Source organism: Microchirus variegatus (genome assembly GCF_963457635.1).
Source record: "Microchirus variegatus genome assembly, chromosome: 8".
Classification (NCBI taxonomy): Eukaryota; Metazoa; Chordata; class Actinopteri; order Pleuronectiformes; family Soleidae; genus Microchirus; species Microchirus variegatus.
This window is the reverse complement of record NC_139809.1, coordinates 31054668-31082354: the sequence shown is the minus strand read 5'-3', so window position 1 is coordinate 31082354 and position 27687 is coordinate 31054668. Positions and strand designations below refer to the sequence as shown.

The 27687-nt window shown below is 45.8% G+C and overlaps 2 protein-coding genes across 2 annotated transcripts; one reads left to right on the top strand and one right to left on the bottom strand.

Moving 5' to 3' along the window:
- The first annotated feature begins 10 nt into the window (after positions 1 to 10).
- On the top strand, positions 11 to 27352 carry immp2l (inner mitochondrial membrane peptidase subunit 2). Its single transcript, XM_083893829.1, has 6 exons — positions 11 to 108; positions 3002 to 3139; positions 3242 to 3345; positions 25901 to 25966; positions 26092 to 26194; positions 27011 to 27352. The coding sequence occupies exons 2-6, from the start codon at positions 3005 to 3007 to the stop codon at positions 27140 to 27142; spliced, it is 540 nt and encodes a 179-aa protein (XP_083749955.1). The 5' UTR covers positions 11 to 108; positions 3002 to 3004; the 3' UTR covers positions 27143 to 27352.
- On the bottom strand, positions 18749 to 20839 carry LOC310930609 (leucine-rich repeat neuronal protein 3-like; the record flags this gene model as incomplete). The annotated part of the gene is made up of 1 exon (XM_083893644.1): positions 18749 to 20839. One exon carries the CDS (start codon positions 20837 to 20839, stop codon positions 18749 to 18751), a length of 2091 nt encoding a protein of 696 aa, XP_083749770.1.
- Positions 27353 to 27687: the final 335 nt, after the last annotated feature.

Below are 27687 nucleotides of genomic sequence, written 5' to 3'. Positions count from 1 at the left end.
CCGGAAGACGTCATCCATTATGTGTGTAGACGACAGACACGACAGGCTTTAGGACCTGGGGGACGACGCGTGACATCAACAGGAAGACGGAGCTCGCGCTGCCGGGAGGTGAGTGTATGATATGTGTGTGTGAGTGAGTTAGCTTCATGTTAGCCTCCGTGGCTTTAGCTTCTCAGTCACCGGTAAACACGTGACCGTTAACGGTCAATTCTCCGCGCGTGTCACCGGGACTTCGCTTCTGTTCGAAACGTCCGCTGCGTTGTTAGCCGTAGCGGCTAGCTGCTAACACACACACACACGGGTCAAACCATAGCAGCAGGACATGGAATTTAAGGTGGACAGAGAGATTTGAAGCAGAGAGATTTAAGGTGGGCAGAGAGAGTTAAGGTGGACAGAGAGATTTGAATCAGAGAGATTTAAGGTGGACAGATGAACGTAATGTTCTACATGAGGGACAAATCCCATGTGTGTGTGAGGCAGTGAACCTGGACCCCTGAGAGCTGTCAGTCAACACTCACTCTCGTCCACTAATCACCTTAGTGTCGGCTGAGTGAGCGCCGTCACGCCTGGAGACAAATACATGTTAGGTGAAAAGAGATTTTTCCACACAAAATGACTTCTTTCACACAAAGTGTTTAATACAAAGTCAGGATAATGAGGATGATGATATTTAAAAATACAAGAATTCTCACCACATGACTTGAAAAGCTCTATTTTCACCACAACCAATGATCTAACTGCACTTCATGGACTTCATTCATTCATTCATTCATTCATTCATTCACACCAGCTCCTTATTGTTATATCGAGAAACTGTCACGATATTTTGAGACGAGATGTTTTGACGTTGAATGAATAAATAACGTAATAGTTTCTCGAAATAACGTGATAGTTTCTCGTAATAATGTGATAGGTTTCTCGTTATGACATAGTAGTTTCTCGTTATAATGTAATAGTTTCTCAAAATAAAGTGATAGTTTCTCTAAATAACGTGATGGTTTCTCGCTATAATGTAATAGTTTCTCGAAATAACGGAGTAGTTTCTCGTTATAACGTAATAGATTCTCGAAATAACGTGATAGTTTCTCATAATAATGTGATAGATTCTCGTTATAACGTAATAGTTTCTCGTTATAATGTGATAGTTTCTCGAAATAACGTCATAGTTTCTCGAAATAACGGGATAGTTTCTCAAAATAACGTAATAGTTTCTCGAATTAATGTGATGGTTTCTCGTTATGACGTAGTAGTTTCTCGCTATAATGTAATAGTTCCTCAAAGTAACGTAATAGTTTCTCGTTATAACGTAATAGTTTCTCGATATAATGTAATAGTTTCTCGAAATAACGTAATAGTTTCTCAAAATAACATGATAGTTTCTCGAAATAACATGATAGTTTCTCAAAATAACGTGATAGTTTCTTGAAATAACATATTTTCTCAAAATAACATGATAGTTTCTCGAAATAACATGATAGTTTCTTGAAATAACATGATCGTTTCTTGTAATAACGTAATAGCTTCTCTAAATAACGTAAAAGTTTCTTGTTATAACGTAATAGTTTCTCGAAATAATGTGATGGTTTCTCGTTATAACGTGATAGTTTGAATTATCTGTGTACAGACCCCGCCCAGTGAAAATCAATATACGTGCGGTGTCTTAACTCCACAAATTCCCAGTGCTGTTCCCAGAAATGGGAGTTTAAATGATCCCGACACGTTGATTCTGAGCTCTCGTGTTCACTGACAAACACACAGATGAGCACAGTCTGCTTCACCAGGTAATAGCTGTTGCAGATCTCCAGAGACGAGGCGGCGTACGTCCACGCGAGGCTGTTCGCTGTTAGCTGTTAGCTGAAGGCAGCGGTGCGTGGCAGCCGCTGCTGTTCGCTTATTTCACGCCTGTCTGGGCTTCAGAGAGCACGCCACGGAAAACAAGTGGATGAAAAAGTGTATGTGAGGACATTCAGTCAAAAATGTGTGTGTGGGGCGGAAATTGACAGAGGGCGTCGTGTTTTGATCAAGTGCCAACATCGTCTGCCATTTTATAACTTATTTTATCAACAGACCAAGTGTAAGCCATGTTAGACAGACTTTACCAACAGGAAAGTGAAGTTTGTTAAACCACTCACTCTCCCACACCAAAGCCCATTGAGAAAATCAGTGATTTTAGCTCACAGGGACACAGGAGCTGCTGGTCTACTGCTGCCTCGTGTGGTCACTTTGTGTCACTCACGTAAATCGGAATGAAAGATTTTAAAAGCAGAATTCACTAAAATAAGTCATTGTGACTCAGTGATGGAGGCAGCAGTGGATCAACAACTCCTGTGAACTCCTGTGTTGCTGTGATGTTAAAATCACTGATTTTCTCTATGGACTTTGGTGTGGGAGAGTGAGTGGTTTATAAACTTCAGTTTCTTTTTACTTGAGACTTTTATACTTACGAAAATCAACATTAAAACAAGTCTACGGTATCTTAAACACATGCGCACGTCTTTATCTCACTGTTAAACAGACTTTAACAACAGGAAAATGAAGTTTGTAAACCACTCACTCTCCCACACCAAAGCCCATAGAGAAAATCAGTGATTTAAACATCACAGCAACACAGGAGTTCACAGGAGTTGTTGATCCACTGCTGCCTCCATCACTAAGTTATAATGTCTGATTTTGAGAATTCGGCATTAAAAATCCTTTATTTGGACTTAGTTAAATGACACAAAGTGACCACACGAGGCAGCAGTAGACCAGCAGCTCCTGTGTCCCTGTGAGCTAAAATCACTGATTTTCCCTATGAGCTTTGGTGTGGGAGAGTGAGTGACTTATAAACTTCAGTTTCCTGTTGGAAACAGTTAATAGTAGACGCATTAAGACGTGTATCGTCTTTCATCTCGAAGGTTGTGGGTTCGAGTCGATAAATGTAACAAAAGCAAACCTCCATTTTGTGTTTTCTTCTTGAATGTCGGCTAACCCTGAGCATTGCGTCGCGTTCCCTGTCCAGGTGATGGCTCAGCAGGCGACGGCCAGGTGGCGCTACCTGCGGGCGTTTTTCAGCGGCCTCTTCGTGGCCGTCCCCGTCACGGTCACTGTCCTGGATCGCTTCGCCTACGTGGCTCGAGTGGAAGGAGCGTCGATGCAGGTGAGGCGGCGACGGCGGGAAGACAAAAACACGTGACGACGCGACGGTGTCCAGGACTGTACCCAGAGAAACCGTGTCTGTTGCTTTGTGTCTGGTTTACAGCCGTTCCTGAACCCGAGCAGCGGCTCGGACTGTGACGTCGTCCTCCTGAACCGCTGGAGCGTGAGGAACCACGAGGTCCAGCGAGGAGACATCGTCTCGGTCATGTGAGTAACTGACAAAAACAGCAATGTCTTCTTTGAGGAAACGCAGGGGTTTTGTAAGAGGTCAACTCTTGTAAGAGGGTAGGTTATCTGACCTCTGCACGACCCTGAGGTACGTCAGCAGGTCAAATGTGTCTTTGAACGTGATCTCATAACGAGACATAGGCCATCTCATAACGGGACGTACGCGATCTGATAACGAGACGTACGCGATCTAATACGAGACGTACGCGATCTAATAACGAGACGTACGTGATCTCATAGAGAGACGTACGCGATCTAAAAACGAGACATACGCGATCTCATAGAGAGACGTACGCGATCTAATAACGAGACGTACGCGAACTCATAAGAGACGTACGTGATCTCGTAACGAGACATACGCAAACTCATAACGAGACGTACGCGATCTAATAACGAGACGTACGCGATCTCATAACGAGACGTACGCAAACTCATAACGAGACGTACGTGATCTCGTAACGAGACGTACGCAAACTCATAACGAGACGTACGCGATCTAATAACGAGACGTACGCGATCTCATAGAGAGACGTACGCAATCTCGTAACGAGACGTACGCGAACTCGTAACGAGACGTACGCGATCTCGTAACGAGACGTACGCGAACTCGTAACGAGACGTACGCGATCTCGTAACGAGACGTACGCGATCTCGTAACGAGACGTACGCGATCTCGTAACGAGACGTACGCGATCTCGTAACGAGACGTACGCGATCTAACGAGACGAACGCGATCTCCTAACGAGACGTACGCGATCTCCTAACGAGACGTACGCGATCTCCTAACGAGACGTACGCGATCTCCTAACGAGACGTACGCGATCTCATAGAGAGACGTATGCGATCTAATAACGAAACGTACGCGATCTCGTAACGAGACATACCGATCTCATAACGAGACGTACGCGATCTAACGAGACGTACGCGATCTAACGAGACGAACGCGATCTCCTAACGAGACGTACGCGATCTCCTAACGAGACGTACGCGATCTCCTAACGAGACGTACGCGATCTCATAGAGAGACGTATGCGATCTAATAACGAAACGTATGCGATCTCGTAACGAGACATACCGATCTCATAACGAGACGTACGCGATCTCATAACGAGACGTACGCGATCTAATAACGAGATGTACGCGATCTAATAATGAAACGTACGCGATCTCGTAACGAGACGTACGCAATCTCATAGAGAGACTTACGCGATCTAATAACGAGATGTACGCGATCTAATAACGAAACGTACGCGATCTCGTAACGAGACGTACACGATCTAATAACGAGACGTACGCGATCTCATGACTCGCAGTTTCCTGTTTCCTATAAAACTCAAACTTTAATCTGAAATTGAAGAAATTGTAAATCTTCATCTGCTGCGACATGAATATGAAAACAGAGACTAAAAGACCTCGTGAAATCTTCAAACTCATAATAACCACTCCCACTTTTTCCTTCATTCTCCGTCGCTCTGAGCAGTTTTGATGGTGAGGAATTGGACGTTTCTTTTTTATGTGTGTGAGTTATATAACGGAGAAGTGGGAATCTTTCATTGCAGTTTTACAGCTGAATCAATACACGGCTTTATAGTCACTGAGGATTTACTGCAGCTCTATACAGTGCACAGCAGCGCTCCATTAAATCACAACCCTCAGCCATTCATTTTCAAGGTAATGATGACAAATTAAGACGACATAAAGCGCAGCTGAAGTCCCGTTGATACGCTGACGTCACACGTGGACCAGCTCATTCTGCTTTTTAAGTCCTTTTAAAACATCAAGTTCAGGTTCAGAGAACTTTAAGAACGTAAATGCTGCTCAAGTCGTCACACGTCGTTAGCTCTAAAAACATCCACCGTCATTTTTGTCTGTTATAAAAACAAATGTGATCTTACAGTTTGAAAAGTGGAACCTTTGAAATAGCGGTTAGCCACCAGAGGGCGACTCAAGGGCTCAGTTTGAATGGAATGGGAATGGGATGGGCTGTGTCGTAGAGCGTTGCTGTGTCGTAGAGCGTTGTTGTGTTTTAGAGCGTCGCTGTGTCGTAGAGCGTCGCTGTGTCGTAGAGCGAGTGCTGCTAGGTCAGAGCGTTGCTCTTTTCTAGAGCTTTGCTGTGTTATAGAGCAACTCTTTGTTATAGAGCGACGCTGTGTTACAGTGTAATGTTGCTGTGTTACAGATCGTAATGTGCTGTGTTATAGAGCAAATCTGTGTCATAGAGCGATGCTGTTATAGAGCATAGTGTTGCTGTGTTATAGAGCAAATCTGTGTCATAGAGCGATGCTGTTATAGAGCATAGTGTCGCTGTGTTATAGAGTGTAGTGCTGCTGTGGTTTAAGAGCATAGCGTCGCTGTGTTACAGAGCATAGTGTTGCTGTGTTACAGAGCGTAGTGTCGCTATGTTATAGAGTAACTCTGTGTTATAGAGCGACGCTGTGTTATGGAGCGTAGCGTTGCTGTGTTACAGAGCGTAGTGTTGCTTTGTTATAGAGCATAATGTCGCTGTTATAGAGCGACGCTGTGTTTTAGAGCGTAGCGTCGCTGTGTTATAGAGTAACTCTGTGTTACAGAGCATAGTGACGCTGGGTTACAGAGCGTAGTGTCGCTGTGTTTTAGAGTGTATCGTTACTGTGTTACAGAGCGTAGTGTCACTGTGTTACAGAGCAACTCTGTGTTATAGAGCGACCTTGTGTTACAGAGCGTAGTGTCGCCCTGTTATATAGCATAATGTCACTGTGTTACAGAGCGACGCTGTGTTGCAGTGCGTAGCGTTGCTGTGTTACAGAGCGTAGCGTCGCTGTGTTGCAGAGCGTAGCGTCGCTGTGTTGCAGAGCGTAGTGTCACTGTGTTACAGAGCGTAGCGTCGCTGTGTTGCAGAGCGTATCGTCGCTGTGTTGCGTTGCTTTGGTATAGAGCGTGTTATAGAGCACCGCTCTGTTGTGGAGCGAACCTTTGACCCTGAGTCATGCTGGGACTGTACTTTGCTCAGTCCAGGTGTGGAAACACCTGACTTCACAGAGCTGTGAGCTCATCCATCACCTGCACAAAGCTGCTGCTCTCACAGACTTTCCTCACAGTGGCTCAGTTTAGCCTGAGTGTGTAGAGCGTTAACCTGCTCTGTGATCAAACTGTGATAAATGGCTCTGCAGAGTCAGTCGTACTCAGGGCTCATGTATTTTTGCAGCTGCTGTTTGTCTCACACAGACACTCTGAGATTGACTTTCAAACCTCTGGGAAGAATTGAACCTTATTTATTTTTAACACGCACATCTATGAACCTAATATGTTAAAAAAAAAGAAATAATAGAATATAAAATATTTACATTCACTCAACTGTTCACTTGTGATGCCATACTATGACATATAGAAATATAGAATATAGAAATAATATGTATCGTTGCCTTGAAATCAAGAGAAGGAAATCATAATTTACACGGGTTAAACACGGGAGCAGAAATACAAACGGCACAGTGTTAGAGCGCTGCTCTGTTGTAGAGATTCACTGTGTCGTAGAACGTTGTTGTGTCGCCTCTGTGTTGTAGAACATCACTCTGTCGTAGAGCGTCACTGTGTCGTAGAGCATCCCTGTGTTATAGAGCATCGGTGTGTTGCCACTGTGTTGTAGAACTTTGCTGTGTCGTAAAGCGTCGCTGTGTCGTACAGCGCCGATGTGTTATAGAGCATCGGTGTTGCCTCTGTGTCGTAGAACGTTGCTGTGTCACCTCTGTTGTAGAACGTTGCTGTGTTGTGGAGCGTCGCTGTGCCGTAGAGCATCGGCGTGTTGCCACTGTGTCATAGAACCTTGCTGTGTCGTAGAGCGTCGCTGTGTCGTAGAAAGTCGCTGTGTCTTAGAACATTGGTCTGTTGCCACTGTCATAGAACGTTGCTTTGTCATAGAGCGTCGCTGTGTCGTAGAGCTTTGCTGTATCATAGTGTCGCTTTTTCCCCTCTGTCGTAGAGCGTCACTGTCGTAGGGTGCACTGTGTCGTAGGGCGTCACTGTGTCGTAGAGCGCACTTTGTGGTAGAGGGCACTGTGTCGTAGAGTGAACTGTGTTGTAGGGCGTCGCAGTGTCGTAGAGCGCACTGTGTCGTGGGGCGTTGCAGTGTCGTAGAGCGTCCCTGTGTCGTAGAGCATCACTGTGTCGTAGGGCGTCGCTGTGTCGTAGAGCGTCGCTGTGTCGTAGAGCGTCGCTGTGTCGTAGAGCGTCGCTGTGTCGTAGGGCGTCGCAGTGTCATAGAGCATCACTGTGTCGTAGGGCGTCGCTGTGTCGTAGAGCGTCACTGTGTCGTAGGGCGTCGCAGTGTCGTAGAGCGTCGCTGTGTCGTAGGGCGTCACTGTGTCATAGGGCGTCACTGTGTCGTAGGGAGTCACTGTGTCGTAGAGCGTCGCTGTGTCGTAGAGCGTCGCTGTGTCGTAGAGCGTCGCTGTGTCGTAGGGCGTCGCTGTGTCACAGGGCGTCGCCGTACGTACAGTCTCAAAGATTGATAACACTGCTGTGTAAAACTGTCGCTCTGTCAGAGCGCCTGCGCGTCCTCCTCTCATGTCTCTGCTCTCTGACTTGGTTTCCTGAGCAGGAAATGTCTCAAAGCCACGAGCAGAGACTGATGAGACTGATGCAGCATCCACCTGTTACCTTGGCAACAGAGATGAGGGAATGAGGAGGAGGAGGAGGAGGAAGACGGGTTTGTCTGGAAGCAGCGATGTGATTGACAGAACTGGTGCAGAACACACGGAGAGCGTGGACACGGCGTCAAGAAAGAAGCTCAGAGACGACGAGTCCTGATCGGTCTCACATGGGTTTTTCCTGTTGCCTTGTGATCCGCTCCGTGATCCGCTCCGTGATCCGCCCCTTGAATTCCTCATTCTCAAAGTTCTCAAACTGTGTGTTTTCTCACTCAGACTCGACAATATGAAAGTGCAGCTGAGATTAGCGAGATGATTCTCTGTGGTCCTGGTGTTGGTCACAGAGCTGCTCTAGGTGTGCCTCTGTCCTTTGTCATGTTTAAAGCCGAGCTGTGTTTTGGGGGGAGGGTCATATTTCATAGTTTAAGCGTCTCATCCAAACTCCCCGCTGTCCGGCTCGGATGAGAAATAACCGTGGGAGGCTTCACGCCGACAGCTTTGAGGCTTCTTCATCACATCAGTGAGCCAGGATCCTCTCTGAGGACCTGAGTGAGGACTGTGGGAAAGCTGATCAGAGCTGAGCTTAGATTTTAAAGACAAGTTTTTCAATTCCTTCAGTGACGACTTGGTTTTAACCCTAACCCTTGAGGTTAGGGTTACAGGCTACAGATCCACTCATGACAACGTAGCCGGCTAATTTGGCTACAGATCCACTCATGACAACGTAGCCGGCTAATTTGGCTACAGATCCACTCATGACAACGTAGCCGGCTAATTTGGCTACAGATCCACTCATGACAACGTAGCCGACTGATTCGGCTACAGATCCACTCATGACAACGTAGCCGGCTAATTCGGCTACAGATCCACTCATGGCAAAGTAGCCTGCTAATTCGGCTACAGATACACTCATGGCAAAGTAGCCGGCTAATTTGGCTACAGATCCACTCATGACAACGTAGCCGGCTAATTTGGCTACAGATCCACTCATGACAACGTAGCCGGCTAATTCGGCTACAGATCCACTCATGACAACGTAGCCGGCTAATTTGGCTACAGATCCACTCATGACAACGTAGCCGGCTAATTTGGCTACAGATCCACTCATGACAACGTAGCCGGCTAATTTGGCTACAGATCCACTCATGACAACGTAGCCGACTGATTCGGCTACAGATCCACTCATGACAACGTAGCCGGCTAATTCGGCTACAGATCCACTCATGGCAAAGTAGCCTGCTAATTCGGCTACAGATACACTCATGGCAAAGTAGCCGGCTAATTTGGCTACAGATCCACTCATGACAACGTAGCCGGCTAATTTGGCTACAGATCCACTCATGACAACGTAGCCGGCTAATTCGGCTACAGATCCACTCATGACAACGTAGCCGGCTAATTTGGCTACAGATCCACTCATGACAACGTAGCCGGCTAATTTGGCTACAGATCCACTCATGACAACGTAGCCGGCTAATTTGGCTACAGATCCACTCATGACAACGTAGCCGACTGATTCGGCTACAGATCCACTCATGACAACGTAGCCGGCTAATTCGGCTACAGATCCACTCATGGCAAAGTAGCCTGCTAATTCGGCTACAGATACACTCATGGCAAAGTAGCCTGCTAATTCGGCTACAGATACACTCATAACGTAACCGGCTGATTCACGCGACTCGACTGACTCATGCACTCCGGCTCTGCAGGAAGTTCCTATTTCAGACTTGAGTTGACTTGTGGACTTGTGGTTGCCTACGAAATTGTAAGTTGTACAACTTTTGGCAGCTAAGATAGCTTGGATTATAGGAATAGTAGCTAATGTTGCAAGATGTTTGTATGTGGTGCTGTTTATCATTTTAAATTAAATTGTAGGATGACTCAACTGATCCGGGCTAATGATGCCAGAAACTCGCGACTCCATGGGTTAATTTAAAGACACGGGTGAAAGATCCGATTGAGTCAGGACTCAACCGGCTCTAGCTATAACCAAACTTGATGCAGGATTATTTTAATAATCCCCAGGTAGCAGCAGCAGCAGCAGCAGCAGCAGCGTCGTCGTCTTCGTCTCTCATTCCCAGTTCAAGCACACCCGGCACAGAGCAAATGAATCCTGAAATTACCGTAGGTCACTGAATTCATTCTCCAAATGGCAGCCGTAGTGATTTCTCCAGGGGGGAAGATGACTGGCACGTTGTATTCACCCTCCCGATCACCTGCAGGCGTGGACGTGAATTTCCTCTCGGAAAATCCTTCTCTGCGTCGCACAGTAAAGTGGACCTTCTGTACCTTCTGGACCTCCTGGACCTTCTGGACCTCCTGGACATTCTGGACCTTCTGTACCTTCTGTCACTTCTGTACCTTCTGTACCTTCTGTACCTTCTGTACCATCTGGACCTTCTGGACCACACATGGACCACTTCATACGTCCATTTTCTACAGCTTATCCGAGGTCGGGCCGCGGGGGTAGCAGCGAAGCCCAGACTTCCCTCTCCCTGTCCACTTGGTCCAGCTCTTCCCGGGGGAATCTCAAGGTGTTCCCACACCAGATCCCCCTCCCAGTAGAGCGTTCCCTGGAACACCTCACCAGGGAGGCTGGATGAAGAGAATAGCTCATTATTTGGCTTTCCGTCTGTTGGCGAGAATAGCTCATTATTTGGCAGTCAGTCTGTTGGTGGATAAAGAGAAAAGCTCACTATTAGGCAGTCAGTTAATTTGTGAATGTTTTGGCAGTTAATCTCCTCTGCTTCGTTTGGCTTCTTGACAAGAGGACTTGTGTCCATCCTGGTCACTCATAATCTCAGAGAATCTCAGGTCTCAGTACCGACTTGTAGACCTTCCCTTTCACCCTAACTGCGTCCATTTAGGAGTTTACGTCCTAAACGGGTGACGAGCTGGTGAATCTCGTCTCTGATTGGACGGCCGTCCCACAGAAGTCCCGAGGTCTACCGTAATGACAAGTATATTGGCGCAAAGCTCTGTTTTCTCGCCATCACAAACGGTCTAGGAGTTACGGTCATGAGAAGTACACTTGACAAATCGACAGAAAGGGTTAAGGTTCGGTGGAAACGCAAACCACACAGATTACCGGGAACAAGTTCCTGGATACGTTGGTGGAAAAGGGGCTATTGACATTAGCTGGAGGCAGCAGGGGGCGCTCACAGCACAGTCAGAGCTGATCTTATTGTAACTCACAGTGCCGTTAAATACCCAACATGAAATATATGAATCTGAGAGAGGACGAGGCAGGTGAGGACAGTTTTCCTGTGACCGCCTCCACCTCCCATCCAGACTTTTGATTATGTTGAGTGCTCGGTCAGCGGGAAACAAGAGGCCGGAAAGATAAGTCTCTGTTATAAATTACAGCGTCTGGGTTTTTGTTGAGTTTTTTTTTGTCGCTGTGTCACCGTTTTAATTAAACATGACACAGAGCAGGAGATGTTAGAGGAAGATGCTTCGTAGGTTTCTGATACAAAAGGACAGAAGGTCCTGGCAGAGCTCAGTGGACTAAGAAGACGATGTGATCAGGAGTCACCTCGTCACATGACCAGCTGCTGCTCTGCTGCAGGTTGTGTTTTCGAAAACAAACTAAGCTCATTATTTAGCACCCAGTCCTTTAGTGAATGTATGGAACAATTCACTATTTAGTTTAGTATCAGTTTCTTGGTTGATTTATAGAACAGCTCACTATTTGGCAGTCAATTTGATTGTGAATTTTAGAACAGTCCATTATTTGGCAGCCATGACTGCTTACCATTCCGTGTTCTGACTGTTGAATATAGAGAATAGCTCATTATTTGGCAGTCAGTCTGTTGGTGGATATAGAGCACAGCTCATTGTTTTGCAGGCTGTCTCGTGGTGGATTTACAGAGCAGCTCATTATTTGGCAGTCAGTCTGTTGGTGGATGTCTGGAGTAGCTCATTATTTGGCTTGTCAATTTCTTCTTCTTTTGGCTTCTCCCTTTCTGGGTCACCACAGTGGATCATCTACGTCCTTCTTATCCTCTCCCTTCTGTCCATCCTGGTCACTCACAGTATCTTCAGCACAGCCAGATCCAGATCCAGCTCCAGCTCCAGCTCCAGCTTTTTTTTGAGTGGTAAAATTCCATTTTTCATGGACACTTCTTTGTGTTTTCAGCCAAACTCTGCCCTCGCTCTCTCATCTCCACAGTAAACGGGTCTATATCTGCATATATATTCCTGATATCTCCCAGAAACACCAAAACCTTGGCACTGACCATGAGACCTTCAAAGGAGAGCCACTCCAGGACATCTTCACTGACCACATCACTTTCTTAAAGGATCTCCAAACCCTTGAAGGAACCCTTGAAGGGAACCTTTGAAACAACCCTTGCAGGAACCCTTGAAACAACCCTTGCAGGACCCTAGGTTCTAGGGTCCACCATTGGGTGGCGTTCCAAGTCTGGACGCATTCAAGGGTTCAAGGGTCGTCAGGCCGAGGCTCGGACGACTGTCCTTGGCGACTCCTTCTTCTGTACGTCGTTCGCACGTACAAAACCTGCGCTGTCCACGCGCAGCCTACGCGTTGATGTTCCGTCCTTGCAGCACCACAATGTTGAACCCTGCACCTTTAATCGCGAATGATTATTAGACTTTTATCTGCGGATGAATCACCTGATCATCAGGACATGCTGGTTTACCCTTTGACGAGATGAAAAACAGAGTAATGAGAGGGTGGTGGGGGGGTTTGAACCCGGGTCATGTGATGAAAGAATGATCTCTTTGAACAGTAATTACGTTGCCTGACATTTAGCCACAGACATGTTTCTATCACTCTTTATGTCTTTCTCTCGCTCAGGCCATAAATTCACGGTCGGACGAGTTCACGCAGTGTTGATCGAGTCTCTCGACGACACGCCATGCGCTTTCTCACTGCACACAGGAAGTGATTTGTCTTTACTTGGACACGGACGTGGACACGGATGTATTTTACTGGTCCAAAAAAGTAGAATATAATCAAATTTTATTTAAATGAGGACGACACAGTTGACAACTGAGATACAGAGAGTTTAAAGCTATTGCTAGTTTGTAACTCTCGTGCTAAAACACATTCAAATGAAAAGAAACACGCACATAACAAAACTTTATTTTTTATTTACATAATGCCTTATTTTCGTTGGTGAAAAAGTTCAGCGCTGATAGTTTTGCCTGGCAGAGCCTGTTGAGCGACGCAAATGAAAGACAAGGGTTTTGCGATTGTTGATCTTCTGGATCATTTAAGTGGAATTTGACAAATGGTTCACATCACGTGTGATGATGAGTTGGTAAACATTTGTTTTTTACTGTGTTGACATAAATCACTGACTGGTTAATAGCTCTTTGAGGGCTAATCAATACTAATGTCATGGTTATAGTAGATAATGAATCACAAACGTAAGAAAACGTTCCCCTCTGAACTTCAGCTGCAGAGTAGTTTTCTCTGTTTTGATATTTGTATTTTTGGTTCATCTGCGTCGTGATGGCCCAGCTGTTAAAGCAGCTGGATGATGGTGGATTACTCACTTATCATCTTCTATTACATAATTATCCCTGGATTTATGGCCAGGATCACTCGCTCATTAGAAACCATCAATCTGTGTGTGTGTGTGTGTGTGTGTGTGTGTGTGTGTGTGTGTGTGTGTGTGTGTGTGTGTGTGTGTGTGTGTGTGTGTGTGTGTGTGTGTGTGTGTGTGTGTGTGTGTGTGTGTGTGTGTGTGTGCGTGTGTGCGCGTGGGTGTGTGTGTGTGTGCGCGCGCGTGTGGGTGTGTGTGTGTGTGTGTGTGTGTGTGATAAAATATCTCATTAGTCAGGATATTAACACTGGAGGCTGCAGCAGCGTCATCATAGAGAAACCTGAGAGAGAACAGGAAATAAACCATGGATGGCTAGATAGATAGATAGATAGATAGATAGATAGATAGATAGATAGATAGAAGATAGATAGATAGATAGATAGATAGATAGATAGATAGATAGATAGATAGATAGATAGATAGAAGATAGATAGATAGATAGATAGATAGATCACTAACTACATAGATAGATCACTAACTACATAGATAGATAGATAGATAGATAGATAGATAGATAGATAGATAGATAGATAGATAGATAGATAGATAGATAGATAGATAGATAGATAGATAGATAGATCACTAACTACATAGATAGATCACTAACTACATAGATAGATCACTAACTACATAGATAGATAGATAGATAGATAGATAGATAGATAGATAGATAGATAGATAGATAGATAGATAGATAGATAGATAGATAGATAGATAGATAGATAGATAGATAGATAGATAGATAGATTAAAAGTCCAAAATAAAGTAGATAGAAGCTTTAATGTCAGCAGACATGAAGTCTTCAGTCTTCTGAGTTTTCATTAGTTTTCTCTTGTGTTAAATTAAATGACAACATGAAAACTCCTCTACTTTAAAGACCTGGAGTAGAAGTGAAGATGAATTTAGTTTTTCCGGCTCATCCCAGAAGGTCAGAACAAGGTGGCTGCACAACGAACCCGGGCCTGACTAATCCTGGCTAATCCTGGCTAATCCTGACTAAATACAAACAGTAATTATCTGATTAAATGAAAGATGGCCACGTCCAGTTCTGTGGAGCAAAGAAACTGAACGCTGCCTCTCCACGCCAACATCGTGTCATTTTGATCTTGACCAAATGTGTGTGTGTGTGTGTGAAACCACCCACGCTCAGATCTGCACGCGTTCTTTCATCCCGACATCTGAGGCGAAAACGCTCGAAAGTGCTCACTAACACGTACGCGACGTCGTGTTGTTTCATGGAGTAAAAGAAAAGACAGAAAAGACAGCGAGGATCTGCAGAAGTCTGCTCTGTCATCAGTGAACAATCCTCCAGAGACCATGACTGTTGTGTCAGGGTCGACTTCTGAGCAACTACAGAAAGCTGTGGAGGGTTTAGAAAACGCCGATCACAGACACGTCCGACCCCCAGGCCTGTAAACCGCTCACTCTCCCACACCAAAGCCCATAGAGACAACCAGTGATTTTAACATCACAGGGACACAGGAGCTGCTGGCCCTCTGCTGCCTCGTGTGGTCACTTTGTGTCACTGAGGTCAATCTGAACAAAGGATTGCAAACATTGAAGTCAGTAAAGTAAAATGCGAGTAAAATGTAGACGTGCAGAATGGCAGAGTAGGGAATCAAACCCACAACCTTGCAGTTGAAAGAGGACTGGCTGCACCTCTGTGTCAGTGTAGCATCAGTTAAAGGTCTGTTGATGGTGAAGTGGAGCAGATTTACTGACACTTAAAGTCTCCAGGAAATGAAGCTAAGTCAGTGTAATGTGTGTGTGTGTGTGTGTGTGTGTGTGTGTGTGTGTGTGTGTGTGTGTGTGTGTGTGTGTGTGTGTGTGTGTGTGTGTGTGTGTGTGTGTGTGTGTTTTAGTGCGTGGGCTCTGTGGTTGCAAAGCAGTTGCCATGTCAACCGTCTCGGCCAATGCTGCTTCTTCTGTGAAGCCCACCTCTCTGCACCGTGAGCGTCTTTAATTTACCTGTTGTCATTTCCACTCAGTTTTTGACTTTAAAACTTTTCTCTCATTTGAATAATACGAATATAAACTAACGCTTCAGAGTCGGGGAACCTGCAGCTGTCAATCAATACGTACACTCACTTCTTCATGGCAGCAACTCATCATTAACTCAATAACTGTAATACTGTGACTGCTATAATCTCAGAATCTACTTCCTGTTCCTGTTGTCACTTCAGTCCCAGGTCTGGATGGTGATGATTGATCTTCTGTGAACAGCTGATTGCACGAGGAAATGAACACACCAGAGATGACTTACTGTCTCAGAGAGTGATTGACAGGCAGCACAGACGTGAAATCAATGCTATTAACGAACTCACAGCCAGAATAATGAAGCTGAGCAGCAGCAGCTTCACCATCTCCATCTGTCCTCTGTCCTCTGTCCTCTCTCCTCTGTCCTCTCTCCTCTCTCCTCTGTCCTCTCTCCTCTGTCCTCTCTCCTCTGTCCTCTCTCCTCTGTCCTCTCCTCTCTCCTCTGTCCTCTCTCTTCTCTCCTCTCTCCTCTGTCCTCTCTCTTCTCTCCTCTGTCCTCTCTCCTCTGTCGTCTCTCCTCTGTCCTCTGTCGTCTCTCCTCTGTCCTCTGTCGTCTCTCCTCTGTCCTCTCTCCTCTGTCCTCTCTCCTCTGTCCTATGTCCTCTCTCCTCTGTCCACTCTCCTCTGTCCACTCTCCTCTGTCCTCTCTCCTCTGTCCTATGTCCTCTCTCCTCTGTCCTCTCTCCTCTGTCCACTCTCCTCTGTCCTCTCTCCTCTGTCCTATGTCCTCTCTCCTCTGTCCTCTGTCCTCTCTCCTCTCTCTTCTCTCCTCTGTCCTCTGTCCTCTGTCGTCTCTCCTCTGTCCTCTCTCCTCTGTCCTCTCTCCTCTGTCCTCTCTCCTCTGTCCTCTCTCTTCTCTCCTCTGTCCTCTCTCCTCTGTCGTCTCTCCTCTGTCCTCTGTCCTCTCTCCTCTGTCCTCTCTCCTCTGTCGTCTCTCCTCTGTCCTCTCTCCTCTGTCCACTCTCCTCTGTCCTCTCTCCTCTGTCCTCTGTCCTCTGTCCTCTCTCCACTGTCCTCTCTCCTCTGTCCTCTCTCTTCTCTCCTCTGTCCTCTCTCCTCTGTCCTCTCTCCTCTGTCCTCTGTCCTCTGTCCTCTCTCCACTGTCCTCTCTCCTCTGTCCTCTCTCTTCTCTCCTCTGTCCTCTCTCCTCTGTCCTCTCTCCACTGTCCTCTCTCCTCTGTCCTCTCTCTTCTCTCCTCTGTCCTCTCTCCTCTGTCCTCTCTCCTCTGTCCTCTCTCCTCTGTCCTCTCTCCTCTGTCGTCTCTCCTCTGTCCTCTCTCCTCTGTCCTCTGTCCTCTTTCCTGTTATGGACAGAACCTCCTCTGGTGTCCTGGTCCATGTGTCTCCCCCTGGTGGCGCTCTAACAGCTGAGTGCAGTAGTTGCTGAGCTGTTGCTGAGCTGTTGCTGAGCTGTTGCTGAGCTGTTGCTGAGCTGTTGCTGTGTGTCCAGGGTCACGCGGTGTCTTGTGTGGTGTGTTGTTGTCGACCTGCTCACTCGTATTTTAGCTGCTGTGGCGGTGACAGATGGCCGCGCTCTAAAAGCTCTGTCCGTGGTGCTGAAACTCAGTTGATCTATGGCTGAGCCGCTCTGATAAATGCCTCCCATCGCTCTGAGCGTGACGCCCATTCATCACCTGGACCAGGTCTGTGTTGGGAATCCATATTGGATTTTTAATGAAATACAATATCATGCAATTCAAAGTCAACGGGTTTGCACACACACACACACACACACACACACACACACACACACACACACACACACACACACACACACACACACACACACACACACACACACCATCAGTGCCAGAAAACATGGCGACCAAACTCTCACTTTAGCCACTTCATAATCTACACCTGCGTATGTTTACGATATCTTCAGAATATTTTCATCACTTTATTATTTATTTAATGTTTTCAGCTGTTTCTGAGCGGAGAAAGAGACGTCTATGTCACTCACACTCTCCTACACCAAAGTCCACAGATAATCAGTGATTTTAGCTTTGGGATTAGAGGTAGATTTTGGAATTATATGTAGATTTTGGAATTATATGAAGATTGTAGGATTATAATCACATTTTTTGGAACTATAAGCAGATTCTGGAATTATAAGCAGATTTGGGGATTGTACATAGATTTCAGAATTATTAGTAGATTTTGGAATTATAAATAGATTGTGGGATTAAAAGTACATTTTGGAACTACAAGCAGATTTTGGAATTCTAAGTAGATTTTGTAATTATAAGTAGATTGTGGGATTATAAATACATTTTGGAACTATAAGCTGATTTTGGAATTATAATCAGATTTTGGGATTATATGTAGATTTTGGAATTATATGTAGATTTGGGAATTATAAGTAGATTTGGGAATTGTACACAGATTTTGGAATTAATAGTAGATTGTGAGATTATAAATACATTTTGGAACTATAAGCAGATTTTGGGATTATATGTAGATTTTGGAACTATAAATAGATTTTGGAACTATAAATGAAGTCTTTTTAAATTTAATCTACAGTTGGACATTGTTGACTTTGATTCTTGTGTCGGACGTCGCGCTCACGACTCTTCAGTGACGACACACTCTTTAGTATCGGCTCAGAGGAACATGGCGAGCGGTGCCGTGTCGTGGAAAAGCGACAATCGTCAGTGCTGACTTTGCGGCGATTCTTCAAACGACCGCGCGTTAAAGAACCTGAAATATCCTTAAAGGTCTGAAACAGAGCGACGTCCATGAAACAGTGACAGGTGTTTTGTCAAGTGTTTATAAGACACCACACAGGTTTAATGAAAAATGTATTTCTTCATAAAACTGTTTACATTATAGTCAGTTTTATTTTACACTAGGCTAACATGTAGACTAAATGTACCCCAGACATCACAACACAGATTTCCACGATAGAATCGTCCTGTGCTGAACTCTGCTCACACTGCGTGAACGACCCAAAGCCACGTAGATTATAGTGGATTATCTGTGTGGTCAAGCTGGATTTAATGACACAAGTTTGAAATACAAAATAGTCTGTGTTTTTCGGCCGGAGTCCAAGTGTCCCACTGAAGGTCATAAAAAGACCTCGTCCAGTGTCCATCGCTCTTTGTCTGCATATAATCCCCGAGAGCTTTGTAGAGAGAGGGTTGTTCCTTACGCCGAGTCGTCCGGTAACTCTATCACGGTTGCCTTCACTTTGAGCCCAGACGCACTGAACTCCAGGAAAGCAGTGCTGGTCATCAGCAGCCGTTCACCTGGGTCCGCTCTCAGTTTCCTGCAAAACCCCCGGCTGCTCAGAGATTCAAACACGACAAAGCACGCCACGGCAACCGCGATAGAAGCTAGCGCACACGTCGCCATCACCAGGCTGCCCCGATGTCCGGTTTTCCCCCTCGCGACGAGGCTTTCCTTCCTTGTGGTCACGCTAACGCAGTCCCCGCCGGATCCAGGCTGCGCTGCATCGACCTCGATGCAAACCTGGTAGCGAGTGCCAGGCTTCAGCTGCCGGACGTCGTACTCCCTGACGTGAGCAGGAAGCCTGGCCGCGGACGGCGTCGCGAGGCTGCCGTCCTCGGCTAACGTGGACCAATTTAAGTGCGACACCACGCCGCCCGTGCTTTCCCAGGAAACTGTCACAGAGTGAGACTCCACTGTGGTGATATACATGTGCACGGGTTGGCTTGAAGGCAGGGAAAAGTATCCGTCCACAACGACCGTCACAGATTTGAGGTCTGCTCCAACGAGATTATGGGCAATGCAGGTATACAAGCCGGCTTCCTGCTCCGAAGTATCGTAGATGTCAAAAGTTCCATCGGGGTGCATGTAGTACTTATCGGAAACGCTGCCAGGCAAAACCCTGTCACCTGCCGGCGTCACCCAGTAGATCTCCGGCTCTGGTTCTCCAAACGCCCGGCAGTGAAGAGACACGGAGCTCCCTTTACCGACCTCCACTCGAGCTGGGAGGCTCGCCGGTGAGATGAGAGGAAGGCAGATCTCCGTCATCTCCCGAAAGTGAACCTGTCGGACATGCTGGCCCTGGTACTCCGGAGGCTCCGCGCAGAACAAGGAGTCCGGTTCCATGAACCGAACAGCTGTCCTGTTCATGTTAATCCAGCGGATGACGCAGTCGCAGCGGATGGGGTTGCTGTGCAAGCTGACCTCTCGTAGGTTGGGCAGGGACTCCACGGTGCTGCAGTGCAGAGCACTCAGAGAGTTACTGTTCAGCATCAGCGTCTCCAGCCTGTGGAGCCGGTGGAAAGCCTTTGGGTGGATGTAGGACAACCTCGGGTTGTTGGTGGCTTCAATCTTGGTCAGCTCGGGCAGGTTGTTGAGGGCAAAACCATCGATGGAGATGAGCTCGGGCATGCTGTTGATACCGAGCTCCTTGAGGTGCATCATGTCCATGAAGTCACCTCTCTGGATCCTCTCGATGGGGTTTTTATTCAAATCCAGAAATTTCAGATTCTGGACTCTCGTCAGCGCTGCTCGAGGAACGCGATTAAGCAGGTTGTCGAAAAACGAGATGCTCTCCAAGTTCTCGAGACCCACCAGGGTATCGTCGGGGATGTCGGTCAAATTCATCCTGGCAAGCACAAGACTCCTGAGGCGAGAAAGAGGTTTAAAGTTCATGTCCGACAGCTCCAGGATGGGATTTTCTCCCAGCATCAATATCTCCAGGTTGGGAAGATGCTCAAACCACAAGCTGTTGATGCTAGTTAGTCGATTGGAATTGAGATGTAGCCTCAGCAGTCTGCCCAGGCCCTGGAAGGCTCTGGGACTGATGGACAAAATCTGGTTGTGGTTGACGTAGAACTCCTGGAGGTTTGGCAGCGACGCCAGGCAGCTGTCGGAAAGTTCCTGAATCCAGTTCTCTTCCACGTGGAGCGACAGCAGCTGTGGAAGATACCCGAGACGGACATCGCTCACCAGGGAAATGTTATTCTGAGACAAGTCGATTTCTGCGATGTTGGCCAAGTAATCCAAAGAATTGCCAACGTGAACGATGTTGTTTGTTTGCAGCAGCAGAACCCGCGTCGCTGACGGGAATCTCTCCGGCAGCTCCGAGAGGCTAACGTCGTTACAGTCCACCGTGGCGACCTCTGCGTAAACGGAGCTGGGCGAGAACCACGGTCGGACCTCGCAGCGACACGACGCGGGGCAAAGGGCGGCTTCATCGGAGGCTCGAGCGAAGGCGGCGAGAAACAGTTCGGCCAGAAAACAAAGCCGAGCTGCCGCCTCCTTCATCCTGGAGTCGGCTGTTAATGCAGTCAAATGTGGAGTGAATCTGTGCTGACGTCCCGTCTCCAAAGCTTGTCGTCCAGTTCTCGGCAAAAGCGACCTTTGAGTTTGGCATGTGCCAGGTTGTTGGGATACGTCAAGGTCGCCGCGTCCTTCAGGTCAGGGGGCAGCGGCGAGCTGCAGCGGGGCGGCTGGGGTTTGCGGCGGCACCGGCTGGGGACGAACCACTCCGTCTTCCGTCATTATTATCCTCCGTCGCCGTCACCGCTGTCAGTTTCCATCTGCGGAGACGGGAGAGACACAGAGTCAGTGAAACGCTGTGCTGTTGACATGTGAACGCGTATTGACATTTAGCTGCGTTCAGACTTATTAAACCTTTTTAGGCCTCGTTTGATTTTATTGCTCTTCCTTGCACCGTCTGAGCCACAAATTATGACTAACGTGACGCCATATATATATATATTATCTGACAGATCCTGAGTTTATATAAGAAGAGACAAGGAGAAGCTCAAAAGTCTGTTGATTCAAGAGAAAAGAAAACGTCTCAATTCTCACTTTTTTTGTAATTAACAGAGCGGCTCCAGCACTCGTCAAATCACCAAGGTCAAATTTATGTATATAAGTAAACATACATATATACATATATACTTATATATATGTATGTATAGATGTGTAGATATATGTATATGTATATGTACATATACATATATACGTATATATGTAAATGGCTCTATAATGCCCCTTTAAGGTGAAAACCGAGCCAAAGTTAAGTTCCTCTGAATTTCACGAAACTTGGTGAGAAGATGCTATCGACCAACACGAACAAAAAAGTCGACCGTAACCATGGCCTCAACTCAACAGGAAGGCGGCCATTTAGCATTTCGGCGTCCATTTTGGTCGAGCCGAAAACCCTCCGTAAATGAACGAACTGGTCTGAGCGCGTTTGTCGTACCGACGTAAGAGAACACGTGGGTTTGTACTTCACATCGCATCAAAGACAAAACGTTGTTGATATGTTGATATGCGGACTCAAAAGGGGGCGTGGCCACAGGATTTTGGCGAATTCCGACCATTTAGTGCCCCTGTAACTTTGCCGTACGTTGACCGAGCGCCGCAAAACTTCATACGTGACACAAGAGAACGGCCCCGAACACTTCTACGCACGCAAACCTGATCCAACAAGTTGTCGGCCATTTTGAATTTATGCGCCATTTGGCCATGATACAGGAAGTGCCCTCTTACTTTGCCATTGAGTGAGGGCTGAACAAAAGATGGAGGACCGGGACGATTTTAGAAGATCAAGAACCCGACCCGCAGTTTGAGAGACGGCATAAATAAATATTTGACATTTGTGCTTTATGTCCTCTCTCAGAATGTCAACAGTCAGCACTGAGCTGCTCTCAGGTCTGGATGTGAGTCGTATAATTCAGCGCTAAATACTTTATACTACTTTCTTCTCCAGTAATCGTCTTAAAAAGAGGGGAAAAGTTGACCCAGAAAATGCCCAAGACAAACAAACTGACAGGGGGAAGGAATATCGCCACCTAGTGTCGCGTCCCATAATTCCGTGCCGTGTTTACTGCTCCATGGAAACGTATCGAGTACCTGGTGCAAGCACTCAAAGGATTTCAAATCATAAAATATCCTATTCTACGTCATCAGCTTTCACTCATGTCTCAGTCTTTAAATAATAAAATGTTTAATATTCAGACGACGGCCCTCGGCGTCACCGTGACCCTCGCGACAACCTGTGAAGGACGCGTCGTTTCCTCTACTGACACCGAGCGTAAATTACAGGCCCAGAGGAGGAGGAGGAAGCTCTGACTGTGACTGAAGAACACGTTCACGTCTTTATCTTTAACTGTTAGACAGACTTTAACAACAGGAAACTGAAGTTTGTTAAACCGCTCACTCTCCCACACCAAAGCCCATAGAGAAAACCAGTGATTTTAGCTCACGGGGACACAGGAGCTGCTGGTCTACTGCTGCCTCGTGTGGTCACTTTGTGTCACTGAGGTCAATCTGAACAAAGTTTTTCAAAAGCTGAATTGACAGAATAAGACGTTTGAACTCAGTGATGGAGGCAGCAGTGGATCAACAACTCCTGTGAACTCCTGTTAAAATCACTGATTTTCTCTATGGACCTTGGTGTGGGAGAGTGAGTGGTTTATTATTTTTATTCAAAAATTTTAATTTTTAATGTTATTTTGACCACTTTTTGAGGTTTTTTTTGACCGTGTTTTGACAAAGACAAAGATCATACCAGCTGTGGGTTAGACTTCAGGACAGACGAGGGACAGACGAGGGACAGACGAGGGACAGACGAGGGACAGACGAGGGACGGGGCAGTTAGTGGACCAGTGAGACTGAGACGTCTTTACTCTCATTAGAGCAGATCACAGCTGGTCATGTGACCTCGTCTGGACTGAATATTCCCGCCTCGCGTTTTTGTCACAGCGATGCAGTGTCTGTCCTCTCTGTCTCTGTCCTCTCTGTCTCTGTCCTCTGTCTGTGTCTGTGTCTCTGTCTGTGTCTCTGTCCTCTCTGTCTCTGTCTGTGTCTCTGTCCTCTCTGTTTGTGTCTCTGTCTCTGTCCTCTCTGTCTGTGTCTCTGTCCTCTCTGTCTGTGTCTCTGTCTCTGTCCTCTCTGTCAGTGTCTCTGTCCTCTCTGTCTGTGTCTCTGTCCTCTCTGTCTCTGTCCTCTCTGTCTCTGTCCTCTCTGTCTCTGTCTCTGTCCTCTGTGTCTCTGTCCTCTCTGTCTCTGTCCTCTCTGTCTCTGTCCTCTCTATCTCTGTCTCTGTCCTCTCTGTCTCTGTCCTCTCTGTCTCTGTCTCTGTCCTCTCTGTCTGTGTCTCTGTCCTCTCTGTCTGTGTCTCTGTCTGTGTCTCTGTCCTCTCTGTCTCTGTCTGTGTCTCTGTCCTCTCTGTCTCTGTCCTCTCTGTCTCTGTCTCTGTCCTCTCTGTCTCTGTCTCTGTCTCTGTCGTTGTAGGACAGCTTTTGTCCCCTGAGGACATACTGTATATGTGACAATGTGCCTTCACTCAGGACCAGCTCACTTTGTCCTCACTGACGAGGACAAATAAATGTCCTCCTGCTGCTGTGTGTGTGTGTCTGTGTCTATGTGTGTGTGTGTGTGTGTGTGTCTGTTTCTATGTGTGTGTGTGTGTGTGTGTGTGTGTGTTTTGCGTCTTTTTGCACATTTCCTGTGACCTGAGTGGACGAACCTGTGGAGCGACGATTGACAACTCTGTGTGTGTGTGTGTCTGTGAGTCTGTGTGTGTGTGTGTGTGTGTGTGTGTGTGTGTCTGTGCGCTTCTGTGTGTGTCTTTGCGTGCGTGTGTGTGTGTGTGTGTGTAACCTGCGACACATCCCCAGCCCTGTTTTCTGATTCTCCTCAGCTGTCAGAGCAGCAGCAGCAGCTCTCAAGGACTACTGCAGTACACACACACACACACACACACACACACACACACACACACACACACACACACACACACACACACACACACACACAGTGAATCACTCACCAGTAGAGGCTGCGTCCATCACGTCCCATGCACCAGCAGATATTCAGCAGGTATTCCTGACATGGCTGCAGTGTGTGTGTGTGTGTGTCTGTGTGTGTGTGTGTCTGTGTGTGTGTGTGTGTGTTGTTTAAAGTGTGCAGTGCTGCATGTTAACATCCAGCAGCAGCGATTTTGCAGTTTTCCTGAAGTCGCTGCGAGAACAAATGTCTTCTCTCTTTTTCCAGCGAGGGAGGAGAGAGAGAGAGAGAGAGGGAGAGAGAGAGAGAAAGGAGGGGGAGAGAGAGAGAGAGAGGGAAGGAGGGAGGAGAGAGTGAGAGAGAGAGAGAAAGGGAAGGAGGGAGGAGAGAGAGAGGAGAGGAAAACGCTGAGAGTGAAGTATTGGTTGTGTTTGTCTTCTTTTCCTTCTGAGATGATCCATCACTCTGTTAACACACACACACACACACACACACACACACAAACACACACACACACACACGGCTCACCAGAGACTGACCAATCAGAGTTCAGCTCAGTAACTGTGTGTGAATCCAGTCGGTTTAGTGAAGCGTCAGTCAGTCATGATCTGTGTGTGTGTGTGTGTGTGTGTGTGTGTGTGTGTGTGTGTGTGTGTGTGTGTGTGTGTGTGTGTGTGTGTGTGTGTGTAGGATGAGCAGATTTATGAGGACTTGAAGTGAGAGAGTGATGATGATGATGAAAGTGGTGATGATGATGATGATGATGATGATGATGGTGATGGTGATGGTGATGATGATGATGAAAGTGGTGATGATGAAAGTGGTGATGATGATGATGATGAAAGTAGTGATGATGATGATGATGAAAGTGGTGATGATGATGATGATGAAAGTGGTGATGATGATGATGAAAGTGGTGATGATGATGATGATGAAAGTGGTGATGATGATGATGATGAAAGTGGTGATGATGATGATGATGATGATGAAAGTGGTGATGATGATGATGATGATGATGATGAAAGTGGTGATGATGATGATGATGATGAAAGTGGTGATGGTGATTGTGATGATGATGATGATGATGATGGTGATGATGATGATGAAAGTGGTGATGATGATGATGATGATGATGAAAGTGTCAGCATCAAAGTTTATTTCATTGTTTTTTACAAACTACGTGTGAATAAATGAATAATAATGACGTCAAAGTAACAAATACAGAATCAAAGAGTCTCCAGAAAAGAGTTTTGGTTTAAAATAAATAAATAAAGTCTTTTAGCCAATGTTAGCATTTCCCTGCTACGACGCTGTCACAGCGTTTCATGTTTGTTCTTGTTACCATGGTGACCATGAAGGTCAGGAGAGTCTTTGTTGTTGTTGTTTTTGTTGTTGTTGTTGTAGCCATGGTGACCGAGGATGTGGACGGCTGCCTGTGTCGCGCTGCTGTTTCACTGTTGTTGTTGTTGTTGTTGTTAAGTCACATCATAACACAATTCTGGACAGTTTTTGTGTTCTTTAAATATATTATCTATATAGATATAGATATATGGTATACCTCATATATGTTTATTATCCCCTCAGGTCTCCAAAGAATCCCCAGCAGAAGATCATTAAGCGCGTCATCGGCCTGGAGGGAGACTTCATCAGGTGACACTGAGACTTACTTCAGGACAATAACATGGATTATATGATATTATATTATAATAATAATAATAACAATAATAATATATAATATTCTATAATCTAATAAACAAATATCTCTGTCTCTTCAGGACACTGAGCTATAAGAACAGATACGTGAGAGTTCCTGACGGTCACTTCTGGATCGAGGGCGATCACCACGGTCACAGTCTGGACAGCAACAGCTTTGGACCGGTAACACTGACACTGGCAACATTTAACACTCGTCATTGTTTGTGTTTGTTTCTTTGTTTGTTCCTTTGTTTGTTTGTTTGTTTGTGTGTGTGTGTGTTTCTTTCATTGTTTGTTTGTTTGTGTGTTTCTTTGTTTGTTTCTTTGTTTGTGTGCATGTTTGTTTGTGTGTGTGTTTGTTTCATTGTTTGTGTGTGTGTTTGTTTCATTGTTTGTTTGTGTGTTTGTTTCATTGTTTGTGTGTGTGTTTGTTTCATTGTTTGTTTGTTTGTGTGTTTATTTGTGTCTGTGTTTGTTTCATTGTTTGTGTGCATGTTTGTTTCGTTGTTTGTTTGTTTGTGTGTTTATTTGTGTCTGTGTTTGTTTCATTGTTTGTGTGTGTCTTTGTTTGTTTAATTGTTTATGTGCATGTTTGTTTGTTTGTTTCGTTGTTTGTTTGTGTGTGTTTGTTTCATTGTTTATGTGCATGTTTGTTTAGTTGTTTGTCTGTGTGTGTGTTTGTTTCATTGTTTGTGTGCATGTTTGTCTGTGTGTTTGTTTCATTGTTCGTTTGTGTGATTTTTTCATTGTTTGTCTGTGTTTCATTGTTTATGTGCATGTTTGTGTGTTTGTTTCATTGTTTGTTTGTGTGTTTTTGTTTCATTGTTTCATTGTTTGTGTGTGTGTGTTTGTTTGTTTCATTGTGTGTGTGTGTTTGTTTGTTTGTTTCATTGTGTGTGTGTGTGTTTGTTTCATTTTGTGTGTGTTTGTTTGTTTCATTGTGTGTGTGTTTGTTTGTTTGTTTCATAGTGTGTGTGTGTGTGTGTGTGTGTTGTGCAGGTGTCTGTTGGTCTCCTTCATGGTCGAGCCTCTCACATCATTTGGCCGCTGAATCGTTGGCAGCAAATCAAACCTTCACTGCCTCCAAACAGAGGACCAGTGGAGACTGAGGAGGAGGAGGAGGAGGGATGAAGACACACACACAAACACACACACACACACATGTTTTTAAAGTGTAAATTGAATGAGCCAATGAATGAATGTGAGAAATAAAAGGTTTTTATTTTATTTTAGTCACTTCACAAAAGATGAACTCAATAAATTATACATCAGTTTAAGTCTACGACGTCTTTAAGAGCATGTTTTTATCTTCACTGTTAGACAGACTTTAACAACAGGAAACTGAAGTTTGTAAACCACTCACTCTCCCACACCAAAGTCCATAGAGAAAACCAGTGATTTTAACATCACAGCACACAAGAGTTCACAGGAGTTGTTGATCCACTGCTGCCTCCATCACTGAGTTAAAACGTCTGATTTTAGTGAATTCGGCTTTGAAAATATTTAATTTAGACTTAACTCAGTTACACAAAGTGACCACACGAGGCAGCAGAGGACCAGCAGCTCCTGTGTCCCTGTGAGCTAAAATCACAGGTTTTCTCCATGGGGTTTGGTGTGGGAGAGTGAGTGGTTTTCACCTCTATGTTGAAGATGTGAGTGAAAAATCATCTTTTCAC

What these genes read in the sequence shown, in the direction of transcription:
- immp2l (XM_083893829.1), top strand. Translation starts at nt 3,005, where the DNA reads ATGGCTCAGCAGGCGACGGCCAGGTGGCGCTACCTGCGGGCGTTTTTC. An exon ending in CTGGAGGGAGACTTCATCAG is followed by an intron (nt 25,967 to 26,091) that starts GTGACACTGAGA and finishes CTGTCTCTTCAG; the next exon opens with GACACTGAGCTATAAGAACA. An exon ending in ACAGCAACAGCTTTGGACCG is followed by an intron (nt 26,195 to 27,010) that starts GTAACACTGACA and finishes TGTGTTGTGCAG; the next exon opens with GTGTCTGTTGGTCTCCTTCA.